The sequence below is a fragment of the Acartia tonsa genome, chromosome 7 (genome assembly GCF_053477335.1).
Source record: "Acartia tonsa isolate MP-2025a chromosome 7, ASM5347733v1, whole genome shotgun sequence".
Lineage (NCBI taxonomy): Eukaryota > Metazoa > Arthropoda > Copepoda > Calanoida > Acartiidae > Acartia > Acartia tonsa.
The window spans coordinates 52,161,917-52,180,401 of NC_137266.1; the positions used below are offsets into that span (position 1 = coordinate 52,161,917).

Consider the following 18,485-nt stretch of genomic DNA (forward strand, 5'->3'; position numbering starts at 1 on the left):
GTAATGTACATCAATTTATCGGCCATTGGCTTATCCCTTTAGATCCCTGTAATATTTTCCAAGGAGAACTCAGGGATCTTAAGGGATAAGACGATGTGAAAGTGTCCAAACATTTTCTGACAGTAATTCTAATCTATATAGATAATTTTGTTTATCATAATAGGGGGGGGGGGAGGAAGTGAAATTAATTTAAAGTTGATTGTCTCATCCCTTTAGAACCCTGGAAAATGAGTTTTATAAGCAACTGAATTACTACATAATGTGAAAGTTCGCTCAACCAACCATAAAACGTGCTTTTCCCATATCGCTTCGAAACCGATTAATATCCGGTGGATTAGAACCGGTTCTCCTCCATACAGGAAAACTATGTATTGCATCGTATTATATCTCTAGTTTTCTACTAATATAAATAATAATACAATATAATAAATATAATTATAAGATTTAAAGCAGTTTCTTTGCCCTGAGACGCAGAATGCATGGGCTAATGAAACTAATATCCGCGGTAAGCTGTTTATAATACTATGCCATATTTTCTTACCCTCAAATTTTAATACTGGTTCCGCCAATGTATAATAGCTATTTGTAACACTTCAATATAAGGGTATAACATAACAGTTACAACAAAACATTTTCACATAGGACCCGGGTATATCAAGGAGGGAGGGAACATTGGGCTGATTATTACACTAGTCCCCAAAGTCCTAAAATAGCATTTTCTTATTCATTGGCTTAACAACTTTTGGAACTTTAGTAAATTTTTATTAGTTGATTGATTAAGTTCAAATGTTCAAGTGTTCAAATGTTTCAACCACTAATTTTAATCTACAAAAGAGGTAATATTGTGTATCATCAATAGGGATGTACATCAATTTATCGGTCATTGTCTTATCCCTTTATATCCCTGGGGGTATATAATGGTTTTGCCTTAGGCTACGTTTAGACGCACAACTTACATATTTCAGAGTTTAGTCTTTTTTGTGTTGTTACATGGATATTATTTTATTTTTGCCTATAAGTGTTTATGTTGTTTTTTAAAAAGTGAAATCAAAGACTAGTTATTAATTGCATAGTACATAGTATTATAAACAGCTTTTCGCGGTTATAGAAATGTACAATTTTTATATTAAAACAATTTTTTTAACACCGAGATGCCGAAAGCACGGGCTAACATTGAAAAGAACTTGTTTTAATATTATGATTAAACATTTTTATGTTCGTAAAAAACTGGATATAATACACTGCTATACATAATTTTTCAGTATTGCTGAGAACTGGTTCTAATCCACTGGATATTAATCGGTTTTGAAACCATACTGGACAATTCTGTTCAGAAGTAGCAAAGCTGGCCATACACTAACCACAAATTTTATAAAAACAAGGATGACAACATCATTAAAGAGAAGCTCTGAAACGGTAGGACAAAGGGGTATTAACACTTGTAGAGTGTCAGAATTAAATAATCAGATTATAAATGTATAAGAGTAAACTTGTTGAAAAATTGCTTGATGCAGGATAATGCTTAAGAACATACATACATTTTTAGGACTTGATTATAGAGTTGCTTCGCTTATAATATTGTACTTTGTTGTCTCAGGAATTGGTATAACAAAAATCAGAACAATCGGATAATTAGATCATATAAAATTCGATAAAAAATGAGTGAAAAAAATCAATATTTTAAAAATGGACGTACGGACATTCTGGTAAATATTATAGAGTTGCTAGGCTTTCTAAATTGTACCTAACTACTAAAGGAATAACCATGCAAAGTTTGAAATTGGTAGGACAATTCTAACATGCCTAAATTAACGAAAAAAGCTATCCTTCTGTGACAGACCGACCCTAATTATAGAAAAGCTTCGCTTTTAAAAATCACAATGAAAATTGACCCTGCTCATTTTGAATTTATAATTTATGATTCTGCTAACAAGTATAGGAATATACACAACAATTTTTTTTACAAGATTTCACTCTAATTAAACTAGTAGCTTCGTCCGTAGCCTTGAGGGGCTTCACCTCTACTTGTGGGGGTTACCCCAACATTTTTTTGAAGATGAAGAAAGTCGCTCAAAAATATACTGACGTCATAAAAATGAGGGATGAGGAGAAGAGGAGCGGGAAAGTAAACCCCTAAATATGAAATGGATATCCCTCATTTTTATGACGTCACATTTAGCGACTTTCTTCGTCTTAGTTTTTTTTATAAATTGGTATTTATTTTTATCAATCATTGCGAAGTTGAGTTTTGGGTTGGGTGTCCTAGCGTCAGCCTGTAGCAGCGCAAAATTTCTTATATTTTTAGGAATGGGAGGATGATTTTTCGGTGAGTGGTGTCACCTCCCCCCCCCCCCCCCCCCAAAGTAGCCACATGACCAGTAGATTAATCCCTGAAAATACAATCGGGTATAGTCCCTTTTGTGGCAACGCACCTTAAGGGGCGATTCTAAAAAGCCATTTTAAAAATACCACGAATCGCTCCTTAAGGGGAGTTGCCACGAAAGGGACTATTCCCATACAATCTTCTCTGTTTAGATGCACAAACAGACTTCCTTTTTTTTACTTAAGATCAAGCTATCAGCAAATTATCTTAATTTCTATATTATCTATATTCCAGCAGGGGCTAGGGGGTAACTATTTCCTCGTATTCATTCGAAACCGATTGATATCCGCTGGATTTGAACCAGTTCTCATCCATACAGAAAAGTTTGTTTAGCCCGTGCCTTCAGCATCTCTGGGCTAAAAATTCTGGTTTTAATCTTATAATTGTACATTTTATATCCGCGGCAAGCTGTTTATAATATAATGCGAGAAATAACTATTATTGTATTTATAGGTGGCAAGTAACTATATTTTGATTTTCACATATTTCCACATATATTTTGTGTTTTTAGTCTGATTAATAAATGTATAGATGTATAATTCAGACAATTACCTGCCCCAAGTGGCAAAGATCCTTTTCTTCTGCCAGCCAATTTGCCTTAGTTCTTTTGGATAATTGATGTTTTATAATGTTTTGTCTATTTACATTTAAACTTAAGTTAAGGTTTGTAGCTAGGTAGCCTTTTTTGCAGTATAAAATTCGCTTCTGAAATTATTTCAGCCAATTTCTTTTAATTATTAGCATTTGCTTTATAATCTACTTTGTTGTTAAATGCGAATCTTTTCTATAATATGGGTCGGTCCGTCCCATCGTACGTCCGGAACAGCTTTTTTTTGTTAATTTAGGCATGTTAGAATTGTCCTATCGATTTCAAACTTTGCTTGGTGATTCCTGTAGTAGTTGATACGATTTAGAAAGCGTAGCAACTCTATAAGCATTACCAGAATGTCCGTGCCTCCATTTTAAACATATTAATTTTTTTAACAACATATTTTTATGTGATCTAATTATCTGATTTTTTGGTATACTGATTCCTGGGACAATAAAGTACAATATTATAAGCGAAGCAACTTTATAATCAACTTCTAAAAATGTAAGTATGTCTATAAACATTATCCTGTATCAAGCAGTTTTTCAACAAATATACTTTGACTCTTATACATTAATATTATGATTATTCAGTTCTGACACTATACAAGTGTTAATGTCCGTTTGTCCTAAAGTTTCAGAGCTTCGCTTTTATGGATGTAGTCATCCTTGTTCTTCTTTCTCTTGGATGTTTATTGTTTATATGTAAAAGGATTTTAAGCCCCTCTCGATATCCGCTGAACTAATATGGTTCTCTGTTACAGTGAAGCTTTACAGACAAATGAACGTTAACGTGTCAGAACTGAATTATCAGAATATAACTAAATAACAGTTGAAACAAAATTATAAGTAAATTTGTTGAAAAACTGCTTAAACAAAGGGTAATGTTTAAAAAACATACCTACAATTTTAGGACTTGATTATAGAGATGGCGTATAACATTGTACTTTTTTGTCCAAGGAATCAGTATTCCAAAAATCAGATCAATCAGATTATATCACATAAAAATTTGTTGTTAAAAAAGCTAAAAATCAACATGTTTAAAATGGATGTAAGGACATTCTGGTAACGATAATAGAGTTGGTATGCTTTCTAAATTGAACCTTAAAGTAAAGTTTAAAAACAATAGAACAATTCTTCCATGCCTAAATTACCAAAAATAGCTATCTGTTCCAGACATTCAGACACACGGAACGACTCTAATTATAGAAAAGCCCCACTTCTATAAAAGTCCACTCAACCACCAAAATTTTTTGGTAAATTACAGAAAAAAGTTTTACATGGTTTTTTTGCTTTTCAGTCACAGTAGAGTTAATATTTAACGCAAGTTCGACTCTATTGTTATTTGGTGAAATCTTTAATTATTGACTTGTAGTGAATGTAGACGCGCGTTGCGCAGGCTAGACAGTTAATACCTTGGTTTGTAGCTTAGTTTAGTTTGTGTTGTGATTTTGTGTCAAGTGTAGTTTTTTATACCTAAAAAATAGGCGTGGAAATTGCTTTTAATATTGAAAATTAAATTTAATCTTATTTTTTTGCTACTATATACTAAAAATGGGCATCCATTATAAAATTTACTGGACCAATAGTTTATCTGTAATGCTCTGATAATCAATTAATTTTCCTTTTATAAAGACACGACTGATCTATAAATATAGATTTTCCTATTTAATAAGGACCTACTCATAAATCTCACTTGGTCCATCAGTCTGTCTGTAAAGTTCTTAATTTTGTTTATCAAGTTTCTTCAGAGAAAATGTGTATTTTTGTCTTTTGCTATTTAAGATACTAGCGGCTTCGCCCCTAGCCTGTAGGGGCTTTGCCCCAAGAGGTAATTTAAAAATATGTAGTACATTTGGTGCAGCACCAAATAGTTGGTATCATCTGCATCATCTAAAAAAATTGATGGGGAATTTTTTTTTATATTTTTGGGGGGGTTGGGCATGTCTCACCTCCCAAGAAAATAGCCTAAAACCACCACAGGACCAGAAGGTATATTCCCTAAAGAGTAGAATCCGATCGGTCCAGTGGTTACTGAGATCTTAAGGGACGGACAGACATGTATTATAGATATGTAAGAGGCTTTTTTGGTAAAAAGTTTGCTTACAAATACACATTTGCTCCATAATATGTATTGTCTATCAGTCTATTTATAATGGGAAAGCACTTATTAATCAACCCTCATTATATGTTTTGTCATTATTTTTGTTAGCTGATGTGCTTGATTTTTTTATTCCTAATTCTATCTGTATAAATATGTATGTATATCAGCTAGCATATGATTATGCATAGTATGGTGAACATTTATTTCTCATGGCATGCAGCAGTAAAACACTATAATATGTATGTACATAGAACCACAAATTCTGTGACGTCAAACATTCAATCTGGTTTATCAAATAAAACTTTTACTAGAAGCTACGCCCCCCAAAAGCCTCTAGGGTTACTTAAGGGGGGAGGAATTTGCTTCCCCCCCCCCATTTTTAATTTTAGTTCTTGGGGGTTAGATTCATTTTTTTAATGTGATGGTAGAGATACACTCTCCCCAAATAGTTATAAGAAGCTTCACTGTAAAGTAGAACAATATCGGTTCAGCGGTTAGCGAGATCCTTTGCTAAAGACAAAAGAAAACCTTTCTAGCGGCTACGCAACATGAGGTCTTTTGGTGTACTTGAAAAGGGGGGAGTTGAATTCATGACCCATTTTTTTTATTTTAGATTTAAAAAAGAAAAGTTAAATCAAATTTTGTTTTAGGCGAGGGGAGATTTTTTGAGGGGGTGGTCGACCACTCCCCATTTTTGATTTTAGTTTAAATTTGTTCTCTTTGGAGGGGGGGGGTAATCTTTTTAAATGGGCGATTTCTTTTTGTTTCCCTCTCACAAAAAAGATAAGAACCCTCCCTATGAGAAATTACTCTGTAAAGGAGATCCATATCAGTTCAGTGGTTAGTGAGATCCTTTGGTACAAACAGACAGACATCCATCCGGTTACTTTATTATCAAGATTTTCATCCTTAAAAATAACCTGAATTCTATTTTTAAAACAAAGCTACTCTATTGTTCCAAATGTTAGTCTAACATGTTTTTTGAGTAATTTACTTAAGCAAAATTGCCATTTGAAGTAAATTTTTTCATAAATAAGTAGCTTTAAGCGAAGCCAAAATCATTATTTTGGTTTTAAACTTTGGGAATATTAGTTTTTAACAAGGATGACAACATCCATAAAAACGAAGCTCTAAAACGGTTGGACAAACTGACATTAACACTTGTCAGTATAGTGTTAGTGTGGTATCCGCCGAGGATAAAGGGCAGACACCGGAGTTCAATTAGATTACGGCAGTGTGACAGACGTGGACACCTTACTATAGAGAAGCTACGCTTCTCTAGCTTTCACTAGATAATGATCAACATCTAATTTCAGTTGTCACTTTATTGAAGGTTTAAAAGATACTGAAGCTATATACAACAAACAATAATAACATGGATAGGAATAAATAATCATAACATAAAAGCATAAATAATACATATACAATGGTCAGTTTGGGCAATAATGATCCCCCATCCCTGAAAAGGGTGGGGGAGAATTAAGAATACAGTTAACCATAATAAACATGACAGATTCAATCATTAATTCTAAGCGTAGGGAGGGGGTCACTAGACCCCTTCCCCAGGACTCGGGGGAGGGCCGTTGACCCTCCACCGAACCCCAGATCAGGGGTGCCATAGGCATGGCTCACGGTTGCCGAATACCACAACTCTCCCCTCGGAAGGCTGGGAGGGGGTTTCCCTACCAGACTTCCGACAGTGGTTGAGGCCTTCGGCCCGCTCCTTAGGGCTAAAATATATACAAACGATAATGATTCAATGGAATCCTAGTGGTGAGTATCTTCTTAGGGTTGGTGGGCTCCCAATGTGGGATAGAAGGCAGAGGCTGGCTTGGGTTGGACACGTTGGTCAGCGCCGGCAGGTATCAGGTTTGCTGGTGGCACAGTTGTTGCTGGAACAGTTAGCAGTGGGGCCTGCTGGTTGTTGTTGGCAGCGGCTGGGGCACTGGCTGTCAGGTTGATCGTCTGAGCAGCGGCCTGTCCTCCTGAGGGGCCGCGGGGTCTGCCAGAGGGCGGTCCTGGCCTACCTGGGCGGTCATGCCCGCTGTCAGTGGATTTCATAGACACCATTTCCTCTGCTGCTTCCCTGCCGATGGGAATGGCATCCCAGTCCACTGAAAAGTCCCGGGACTTGGCATGGTTGAGCCTGGCTCTAGCCAGCGCTTTCCTATATAAAGCTGGATGGTACAGGAACACTTGTGATATCGCATTCAGGGCTGCTCGGACTCCTCCTTGTGCGGCTGCCAGGGAGATGATGGTTAGGTCCCCCAGCAGTTTGAGGATCAACAACAGCAAACACAGTATGGCTGCGCCATCTCCCCACTCGTGGATGGCTTGTCTAAATCCAGCCCAGACATCCAGGGCTGCCTCTCCTTCCTCCGCCAGTCGGTCAATGTTGTAGGACACTATCCCATGGTCTCCTGTGGCCGAACAGCTGCCTTGCTGAACGCAGGAGCCATAGGATAGGCCGGTCAGCATGGCACTCTTGTATGCTGGGAACGCCAGCAGTTGTTGCCAGTCGTTCAACTCAGCCTGCGAATACAAGCCACCTGAACTGAAGTCATCTAAGGGTTCTGTCAACAACTGCTTAGGCGTATCCAGCGGGGGTGGCCTCTTCTTGGGAGCGGGGGTTAACTCTATCCAGCCTTCCTCTGCGTGCACAGTCAGGGGGTAGGTGGAGGAGCAGGGAATCTTGGTGGCGTGTTCACTGTATACCCGTGTCACAGCGTCTACAAAACCTGTGGGCTCTACTGGCACTTTGTCCCAACACTCCTTGTGTTCGCGGACAACGTACTTGTGACGTTGGCAGGTCAGCTGCAGCAGGATGTCTCCCCTCAGTACCGAGAACGTGCTCCCCTGGACACGCACCGGGTGGGCCGGGTCTAGTTGCTGGAGCTTCCAGCAGTTGGCCGCCACTTCTTCTGCTGCGGTGCTTTTCATGCGCGTTTCCAGGGTAAACCCAATATAACCTGCATGTATCTGTGCTTGAAGGGGAACGTCAACATCCCTGGCCGACACTCTGGGCAGCGCAGCCGCGGCTGGGTCAGCTGCCACGAACAGCGCTGGATGGTTTGTGGCATGGGCCTCGAAGTCGCAGTTCACAATCGAGGTGGGGTTGGTCATGTTGATGAAAAACTGAGCCTGATGGTCAACCAGATATGCATCCATCACCAGGCTGGGCTGGAGGCTGCGGATCAGCCTCAAGGGGCAATCTCTCCCCAGGTGGTCCCACACGTAGGTTGCTTCTCCAGTGATGCAGGACAGCTCAGAATGGGGACACTCTAGGGTCAAGTGGTCAGACTGGGACTCCACCCGTCCATCCTCCACCACATAGGTCTCCTCCTTGACCAGCAGCCGTCGCTCCTGGAGCACTAATTCGTTGCGGTAGAGCTGGCCCTCAAAGTGGACGTCCTCCCCCTCACAACCCACCCCCTCGGGGCTGTTGACGAGGGCGCCCACCATGTCGATGGTGAAGAACAGGGGGTGGTTCAGCTGGAACGTCAGTGGCTGGGTCTTGCCTGGCAACGTGTAGACTCGGTTCCTGGCCAGGTCTCGGCACGCTTCTGGGTCTATCTTGGTTGGCCTCATGAGGGTGGGGACCGAGGTCACCTTGAGGTGACCCCATACCCCACACCTGAATGTCCACTGGGACACGGTGAGCTGACAACTGTACCCAGTGGTTTCCCTCACCTTGACTTGCTGCAGGACGTGTACTTCATGGCCCAGGGGCACCTCTTGGTGTAGGGGCTCCGTGTTACACATCTTTTCTTTATTGTAAGACGTGACATGGGTGGGGTTGGCACAGTCCCACCCCACCAGGACGTAGCTGGTTGTAGGCCACACGGCTGCCAGCAGGAGGCCCCACAGGACCATCCACCAATGGGAGAGGCTTCCAGGCAACCATCTTCCTCGTACACGCGGCTGGGGATCTTCAGCTCTGGTCACGGCTGCTTCTTGGGACTGGACACGGCTGGGCTGCTCCTGGCTAGATACAAGTTTCCATTGAGCGTTATCTGTATGCGGCCGAGGCACCCCGATACCCTCCCCAATGACAGACTGACAGACCTTCCCTTGTCCAAAGCATGCCCAGGGGCATGGGGCTGAAGTGCATGTGGCACAGGCTCGCCCTTACTCACTGCCCTCCCCTGCCCTAGGAACTCAGGTGCATGTGGCACAGGCAAGTCCTTATTTTCCCAAATTTCAATCTCCCCAGCCTCAGGTGCAGGGGGCACAGGCAAGGCTGGGTGTTTACAATATTTTGGATACAACACATTTAACAAATTCAACTTATCCTGATGTTGAGCAGCTGGGTTCCCTTGGCTGGCAGGGGGCTCTGGATGGCATGTAGCTGGGCTCTCCCTGCAGGCTGGTGGCGCTGGCTGGCATGTAGCTGGGCTCTCCCTGCAGGCTGGTGGCGCGTGCTGACTGGGGGTGACGGGTGTCACCCCTTCCTCTGGGACCGCTGGCTCGTTCCAGGACTCAGGTCTCTCGGTGGCGGCGACGGTTGTCGCCCCAGACATCAGGTTGGAGGCTGGCTCGTTCCAGGATCCAGGTATCTCGGTGGCGGCAACGGTTGTCGCCCCAGGCACCAGGTGGGAGGCGCTGGATAGCACCCCCCCATCATCCCAGGTGGCGACGCCGGGTGGCGTCCCATACATCGATGCAGAGGTGCTGGCTAGCACCTCCTGCCTCTCTCGTTCGGCGGCTGCCAGGACCTCCCCATACACTGTCTCAGGGACGCTGGGCAGCGCCCCTCCACTCTTGCTGGGTAGGCTCAGTCGGGCAGGTTCCATCATGTTGAGGCTGAAAGGCTGGGGCCTCAGCACCTCTGGCTCGGCTATGTTGTTGGGCTGTATCAGCTCTGGCCCCAGATGGTTAAGACTGAAGCCTAGGCCAACCCGGTTGGGTTCAGCCGCGCCGCCCAGTACGTTGATCCTAGCTGGGACAGTCCCGAACTGCGGCATCCCATCGGCTCGGTCCGCAGCTCTGGGGGCGGCTGCTTGCTGTGGTGGTGCTGGGGGCGCGCTCCCTTCCATATGGGCCACTCTGCTGGGCTTCCCTGGAGGGGCACCCTTGTCGGCGGTGCGCCTGCGGCTGGCTACCTGGGCCCAGTCAGCTCTACAATCGGCCGCCGTGTGACCGTCATAGTGGCAACGCTCACACTTGGCAGAACGGTCACGGCGTGGCTGGGTGCGTCTCTCCTCTAGGCTAACTTCCACAGGCGTTGGGCAGTCTCGAGCTCGGTGGCCTCTCCCCTGGCAGCGGTAGCAGCGGCCTGGAACCTTGTCATCTGGAGCGACCTTCCCCATCTGGTGGAGGCCCGGAGCCAAGGAGCCAATCTCCATTGGCTCCGACTCGTCATATTGGGGCAACTGGATGCAGGCAGATCCAGTCAGCCCGTCGGTCAAGTCCACTAAGCACACACCTTCCTTCAGCTGCTTAGTAACCATGGTCACGGTGAACATGGCCTTACGAGTGTACTCAGGTACACTCGTAATTTCATGGTTCATCATGAGGCGTTTTACATTGGCGTTACGAATTCCACGATTTAATTCGTCCACCAACAACTCAAGATCCTCATGGTTGTAGGCGTCCCTATACAAGGCGCACTTAGTTGATATGTACGCTTGTATAGGTTCTGTCGAGTGTTGCTTGTAATCCCTAAACGCTTGTTTAAGCGTTTGGGATTCAAAAGCAGGGCGAAATAGCAATTCACACTCGGTCTTGACCTGTTCGTAGGTCAAGGCTTGGCCTGCCTCGCCAAACAGATGGGACGCCATTTCCGCCGCTTGCCCTACCAATGACAGTAGTAGGGCGTTGCGGCGGTTGAGGGAATCATGAGGTGGCACGCAGTAAGCCGCCCATGACATCTCAAGTCTGCGGATATGTGCCGACCAGGATTGCTTGGGCGGCCCTCTAAACTCCGGCAGATTGCTCAGCATCAGCTTGCGGTACTCGGCTGGGGCCGGCTGAGGGTCATCCTGGAGCCATCCTGGGGCTTGGTCACCTCCTGGGGCTTGATGCTGGTCCATTGGGTCAACGGTGAAACGGCGGGCACAAAGTTATACAGTACTAAAATGAATGGTTTGTCACTTGAGGCTTCCTAGCCTAACAGCCAACACTGTTTGTATCACTAGGTTGGGAGTTTAGTTGCAAAGATATAACTTAGCTGTACTTATCACTAGTTAGGTGTTGAGGTTGTCGGGTAGGCTGGTAGAGGTAGATAGATGTTGAGGGTCTGAACTGCTGTCAGGAACTGATTGGGTTTTCCTTTATCACACTAGAGCTAGAAGGAAAGAAACTTGCAATTCTTTATTTGCTAAAATACCCCTGTTAAATGCTATGGAGTAGCTCCGCTCCGGTGTGAGTGTGTGTGTGTGTGTGTGTGTGTGCGTGGAATCTCCTGTCCTTGTAACGCGCGTCCGCGCCGTCAAATCCGCGCACATGGGGAAAACGCGCTCTCACCCCTCAACTCGCTCTCTCATTGGTCCGCTTCGTCCGTTGGATTTATGATATTTTCCGCACTCTGTTGCGCTACCCGTGAATGGCGCTCTGTGTGTCCGATCGCTAGCCCCACACTACAGACGGACTTAGTCTAGTGTGGGTAGGAAGGGGGAAGCGCGTGAGGGGACGGGGGTAACTCCGTCCGTTCCCCCTGTGAGGGAGGGGGGTAACTGTGTGCTGGTGTAATAGGGCCTTTCTTCTTAATCCTAGGCTTATCTATTATATCACCCTGATTGTATTTGCCTTCAATGGAGAGGGGCCCCTCCCCTTCCCTTGGAATAAGGGGTGTATTGTTGTTGTGCTGTGGGCTTGAGATTGTTTTGATTGTATATCAGGGTCTTTATTATATTACATCTAGCTTCTATTTTTGTCCTTATCACAATTGCATAACAGATTTGTTTACCAACTCTGTTCTATTTTTAGCTGTTATCACAATACACAATAATCCAAGCCTGTTCTATTCTTAGATTTATCACAACACAACAATTTGTTTGCCAAGCTTTGCTCATAAATCTATTGTTTGGCCATCACACTAGGGTGGTAATCCCTGCAAATGTGATATAATATCTGTTTTCTAGATGGGTGGCTGCGTTGTAGCTTCTCAGGATACTCGGAGTTGACGTAGTTTTTCTCTGTTCTGGTGCACTACGCTCGTATGTTAGCTCGCAGCTTGCAGCTATGTGGCATGTTTCAGCCTATCGGCGGCAGGGAATGTCCCGTCCTGCTAGCGCCGCTGATCCAAATCCGGCTGATGGCGGCAGGGAATGTCCCGTCCTGCTAGCGCCACTGGTTCGGATCCTGCTATTTCTTGCAGTAAAGTTGGCCTATTTCCAGCCGTTTACACTTATTTGGCTTGTTTCAGCCGGTCCGCAGGCCTGTTTCAGCCCTTTTGGCGCTCAATTCTCCGTTAGATATCAGCGCTGCTCGCGGTTATTCGTCGAATTTCGCTGTCTCGCTTCCACAACTGCCGGATGCAGAGTTAAACTTTGCTGTCCAGGGTGGGTAATTCAGGTTGCTTGCGTCAGTTTTGCCAGATTCACTGCTGGGAGTACCTTAGCCTCAGATGCGCGTCTGCTCTACACTTGTGGTTCGCCGTAATCTCACACAGCTGTCACCAAAGTTGTGGTATCCGCCGAGGATAAAGGGCAGACACCGGAGTTCAATTAGATTACGGCAGTGTGACAGACGTGGACACCTTACTATAGAGAAGCTACGCTTCTCTAGCTTTCACTAGATAATGATCAACATCTAATTTCAGTTGTCACTTTATTGAAGGTTTAAAAGATACTGAAGCTATATACAACAAACAATAATAACATGGATAGGAATAAATAATCATAACATAAAAGCATAAATAATACATATACAATGGTCAGTTTGGGCAATAATGATCCCCCATCCCTGAAAAGGGTGGGGGAGAATTAAGAATACAGTTAACCATAATAAACATGACAGATTCAATCATTAATTCTAAGCGTAGGGAGGGGGTCACTAGACCCCTTCCCCAGGACTCGGGGGAGGGCCGTTGACCCTCCACCGAACCCCAGATCAGGGGTGCCATAGGCATGGCTCACGGTTGCCGAATACCACATTAGAACGGAATAAGCAGAATGTAAATGTATAAGAGTCGAAGCAAAATTGTAGGTAATTTCGTTGAAAAACTGCTTGATACAGGATAATGTTTATGGACATACTTACATTTTAGGACTTGATTATAGAGTTGCTTCGCTTATAATATTGTCCCAGGAATCAGTATACCAAAAATAAGATCAATCTTATAAATAGATCACATAAAAATTTGTTGTTCAAAAAGTAAAAAAATCTACATGTTTAAAATGGACTACGGACATTTTGGTGATGATTATAGAGTTGCTACGCTTTCTAAATCGTACCTAACTATTAAAGGAATCCCCATGCAAAGGTTGAAATTGATAGGACAATTCTAACATGCCTAAATTAACGAAAAAAGCTATCCGCTCAGGATGGACAGACGGACCAACCGTAATTATAAAAAAGCTTTCATTTTAAGATTTTTTGATGTTTTTAGCCTATCAGATTTCTTTATGTCGCATGAACCTATTTTAGACTGGATCTTCTAAACATTTCCTTAGTCAATCAACTATTAACTCAGAAATTATTTTCATACTCTGTGAAATAAATATATAAATCAGCAAAGCTACTTTTTAAATGTTTAACAATCAATGGGTTAGTTGTTTGTGCAGCATGTAATTTAGTATTTTTTATACACCTTTAAAAACATCACTGGATTTTAAATGATGGAATTAAAAAATCTATTCACTATAGGTTGCACACATAATTTAGATTTAACAGTCAGAAAATTTTGTAATTGTACATTTCACACAAGGAGAAGGAAAAAAGGCAGTGAGAGAGGGGACAATGGGCTGTTTATTACACTAGTCCCCAAAGTTGTTAAGCAAATGAATAAGAAAACGTTATTATATTGGTTGAAAACAAATTGAGCTATAGCTCCAAATAGGACTTATTTGCTAAACAATTTAGCCATTAAAAAAAGACTCTTAGAGTTTCTGTGAGTAAATTGGTTACAATTGTTTTCATATCATTAAATTGCATTTTAAATGATGATTTCAGGAATTGAAAATGGATGAAAATATGGATGAAAACAAATTGGATGAAGACACAACAGTTGATGCTGATGAAGAAAAAAATATAGAAAGGTTAATACTTTTTTTTTAATTTCCATTTTCCTGTAAAAAAATTCATATGAAAACAAACATCTAGTGGGCCTCAGCCTACTTTTAAAAGGCTTTTGTCAACTATACAAACTTTTTGATCTCATTTTTATCATTGTGTCTGACCTGTCTCAATATCACCTACAGTAAAATTAACCGATCCATTACTTTGTGTTTTAATTTTTAAAATCATTTCAAAATTAGAGGTGGGAGGTTCTGTATTTCACAAAGAATAGTTTTCTCCTATTTGATGTTGAAAAGTAAATCAACATAGATATAATATTTGCTATTAACTACTTGTATTTACAAAACTTACAAAGGCTGACTTAAAATTGTCTTTGCCAGTTCCAAAATTCAATCAACAGAATTTGTTACATCTAATAATGATTTAAACATTTTTGCTTAATGTGTATTTAAATGATAGATGTGTTTAATAAGTATTTGAATTACATAAATAACATTTTCTAACTGCTAGTGTGTTCACTAGAAGAATTTTTTTCTGCTTACTTACTGCTACATTTAAAATTTGTAATTCTCTAGGATATCAGCTAACAAGGACATGACTGGAGAACTGGCTGCAAGTGTTAGAACTATTTTGTCAGTGGCTGGAATAGACCAAACAACCAATGATCCTAGTTTCCTAGCACAGGACTTTGACTCAAAGTAACATTCTCCTATTTTATTAAAAGTGATGCTTTTCTATAATTAGGGTCGGCCTGTACATCCATCTGTACATCTGTCCGTCCATCTGGAACGGATTGCTTTTTTCACTAATTTATGCAAGTTAGAATTATTCTATCTGTTTCAAACATTGCATGGTGATTACTGTAGTTAAAGAGTTAAGACTCTAGGGGGCTAGGTGTCGCTTCGGGTACTAGGTAACTAGACCTCTTTCCACGCACCTTGAAACATACATACAATACTTATGATTGCGGTGTAAAGCGTCCATTCACCCATCAGACAACCAACTCTCTGAGATGCACGACCTTTGTTTGAGAAGTCCCAACTGTGCATGGTAGCGAGTTGCGCCTGTTTTGGGCCAAGGCATTCTCCCCACTCAAACTATTTACGTCGTGCATCTGACATAGTAGCAGTGGGAACCATTTTTAACGTCTTTAGTTATGACGCGGTGTCGGGCCGAGATTCGAACCTATCACCTTCCCGACAACGAGCGGATGCGCTACGTGTTGAGCCACAGTCACGGGTTGATTACTGTAGTAGTTGGGTACAATTTATTTAGAACCTCTTTAATTGTTACAATAATGTCCCTACATCCATTTTAAACATGTTGAATTATTTACTTTTTAACAACAAACTTTTATGTGATATGATAATTCAATTGTTCTGATTTTTAGAATACTGATTCTTAGGACAACAAAGTATAATTCTATGAGCCAAGCACCTCTATAGTCCTAAAAAATGTGAGTATGTCCTAAAACCAATATCCTGTATTTAAACATTTTTAAAACAAATTCACTTAAAATTTTGTTTCAACTAATATACATTTATATTCTGATTATTCAGTTCACACACTATACAAGTCTAAATGTTTGTTTGTCCTACCGTTTAGAGCTTCACTGTTATGGATGTTATCATCCTTGTTTTAAATTGCATTACTGGTTATCAATCTTCATCTTAATCATTGAAAGTTTCACTACATTTGTTCCTTAGGCATAACAAGAATGACAAAATCCATAGAAACAAAGTTTTGTTTATAAAATCATACCTTGTTGTCCTAGGAATCATTATTTCTAAAATCAGATGAATAGGGTAATTTTCAAATAAGTTAATAATCTTTATTGTAACAATTATAGAGCTACTAGCCTACTACCCTTCCTATATCATACCTTACTGTTACTGTAATCATGATAGACATTTCTAACATGCCTAATTTAACAATAAGAGCTATCTTTTACTGACTGGCATACGGACTGACCCTAATTATAGACAGCTTAGCTTTTGAATACATAATTGATAAACTTATTATTTAATTTGTTTTCAGCCCTGAAACCTCCCTACTCTCCAAGGTCCGCAATTACTTTTCACAATTACTATTCACAAAGGAAGGTGCTGCAAAGTGTTCTGACCGTGCAAGCAGAATTTTAGAAATTGTGGCTGAGGCTTCTGGAATTCCTCAAATAAAAGCTTCCAGTTTGGTTTTTAAAGAAACTGCTGCTTACCTAACCAAAAAAAATAGAAAAGTAAGTAATTCACTTAAAATCTCATAAAGAATAATTATTTATTATATCGTATTATAAGATTTAATCTTGTGATTACACAGTTTTATATACTAGTGGCTTCGCCCCTAGCCTCTAGGAGCTTTGCCCCAAGAGGTGATAAAAAAATGAAGGTGAAATTTGTAAAAGGACCAAGGAAATCTTCTGCAATAAAAAAAGGGGGGGGGGTATTTTTTGATTTTTGGGGGGTGGGGGGTGTCCCACCCCCCAAGAAAATAGCTTAAAATCATCACAGGACCAGTAGGTATAATCCCTGAAAAGTAGAGCCCAATCGGTTCAGCGGTTACTGAGATCTTAAGCTTCAGACGGACAGAGAGACATCGTTCTACTTTGTATTATAGATATTCATAGAACACTGGATATAATGAGATGCTACACATAATTTATCAGTATGGCTGAGAACCGGTTGTAATCCATCAGATATTAATCGGTTTCGTAGCGATACTGGAATAGTTATTTCTCGCATCGTATTATAAACGGCTTTCCGCCAAAGGCACCGGCTAAAAAAACTGGTTTTAATCATATGATTGTACATTTCTATATTCGTAGAAAGGTGGATATAAAACGATGCTAGACATAGTTTTTTCGTATGGATGAGAACCGGTTCCTATCCACCGGATTCGAATGAATACGAGAAAAACTTTTATCCCTTGATGAATTAAATAATTTACATTTATAATCAATTCAATCATGTTTTATAACTCTGATTAAATTTTGGGTACTTTCCCTCAAATCAATTCTTGACCTCAGAACGGCGCCACTACCCCTTTCCAGCTGAACCAACAATGGAATTCCTTTAAAAAAATATTTCTATACATATTTTGTGATTTTGGGGGACAATGCTTTGAAGTAAGGACGACCTTTTTATCGGTCACCAAAATATTATTTTGGATTTATTTGGCATGTTAGCTGCACCTTATTCATGACCCCTTTCAAAATAATTTGAGAGAATACAATCACAATATTACATAAGGGATGGATTTTTAATATTTTGTTTGATACTACCATAATTCTGTATGCCTGGGCCTAAAACCTGCAATAGCTACCCTGTACCTAATATAACCTACTGGTATTTTCAATAATTTAATAATACAAGAAAGACACTTTGAGGATAACTACTTTGATTTATTCAGGATTTGAAAGAGAGAGCAAAACAGTTTTTAGGAGGCAAAAGAAAATCTAAGGAAAGTTTACCATAAATATGTTTTAAAACAATTCATTTACAATAATTGATATCTTAATATACATATTGTCAATTATGTTCACAAGGATGAAAGCAAGTGAGAGAGCGGTATTTAAAAAAACAAAGAAAACATTAAAGGAAGCCTGCAAGAAATACACTAATTTAACTGTTGAAAGACTGCCACACATAGACCCAATAACCCAAATTTGAAGCATCCAGTTTCAATAACAAAAAAATATTTCAAATGACATTTTAGTTACATGAAAATTTTAAAACACAGAAAATTTCAAAATAAAACTACATTGCCTAGAAATAAAATTATAAGCTTAAAGTTAGGTTGCCTGTAACTGATTAGATTATTACAATCAAAACACCCATATTCATAGCCAATATAATCAAAAAAAATTCAGTTTAAGTTCCGTTGTACCAGGAGTTCTGTAGTATTTCCATCCAATCAGAAGGCCAAATCAGCTCAACAACCAATCACAGTCGAGCTTGTATAAGTTTCATTTGTTTCCGCTATAATTTTAAACGCAAATTAAACCAAATTTTTGCAGAGATTTTGACTATAAATTGTGATGTTTTTATTGTAATAATGTAATCAGTTACTGGCAACCAAAGTTTCTGACAATGATAATTTTGAGACTAGGCGACGTTATTTGATATTGAAATTTCTATCATGAGCAATGAAAAACTTTCAAATTTTCATATACCTAAAATGTCATTTTGAAATGCAAATAATTTTTTTGTTATTGAAGTTGGAGGCTCCAAATTT

The 18,485-nt window shown here is 40.7% G+C and overlaps 1 protein-coding gene across 1 annotated transcript; it reads left to right on the forward strand.

The window, feature by feature from the left end:
- Window positions 1-14,193: 14,193 nt before the first annotated feature.
- Window positions 14,194-17,809, forward strand: LOC145323971 (uncharacterized). Its single transcript, XM_080166597.1, has 4 exons — window positions 14,194-14,275; window positions 14,831-14,953; window positions 16,293-16,491; window positions 17,661-17,809. The coding sequence occupies exons 1-4, from the start codon at window positions 14,199-14,201 to the stop codon at window positions 17,724-17,726; spliced, it is 465 nt and encodes a 154-aa protein (XP_080022723.1). The 5' UTR covers window positions 14,194-14,198; the 3' UTR covers window positions 17,727-17,809.
- The last annotated feature ends 676 nt before the right edge of the window (window positions 17,810-18,485 follow it).

Bases quoted from the DNA above. Each gene is read 5' to 3' on its own strand.
- LOC145323971 (XM_080166597.1), top strand. From the start codon at position 14,199: ATGGATGAAAATATGGATGAAAACAAATTGGATGAAGACACAACAGTT. The intron at 14,276-14,830 runs GTTAATACTTTT...GTAATTCTCTAG, and splicing joins GAAGAAAAAAATATAGAAAG to GATATCAGCTAACAAGGACA. The intron at 14,954-16,292 runs GTAACATTCTCC...ATTTGTTTTCAG, and splicing joins GCACAGGACTTTGACTCAAA to CCCTGAAACCTCCCTACTCT.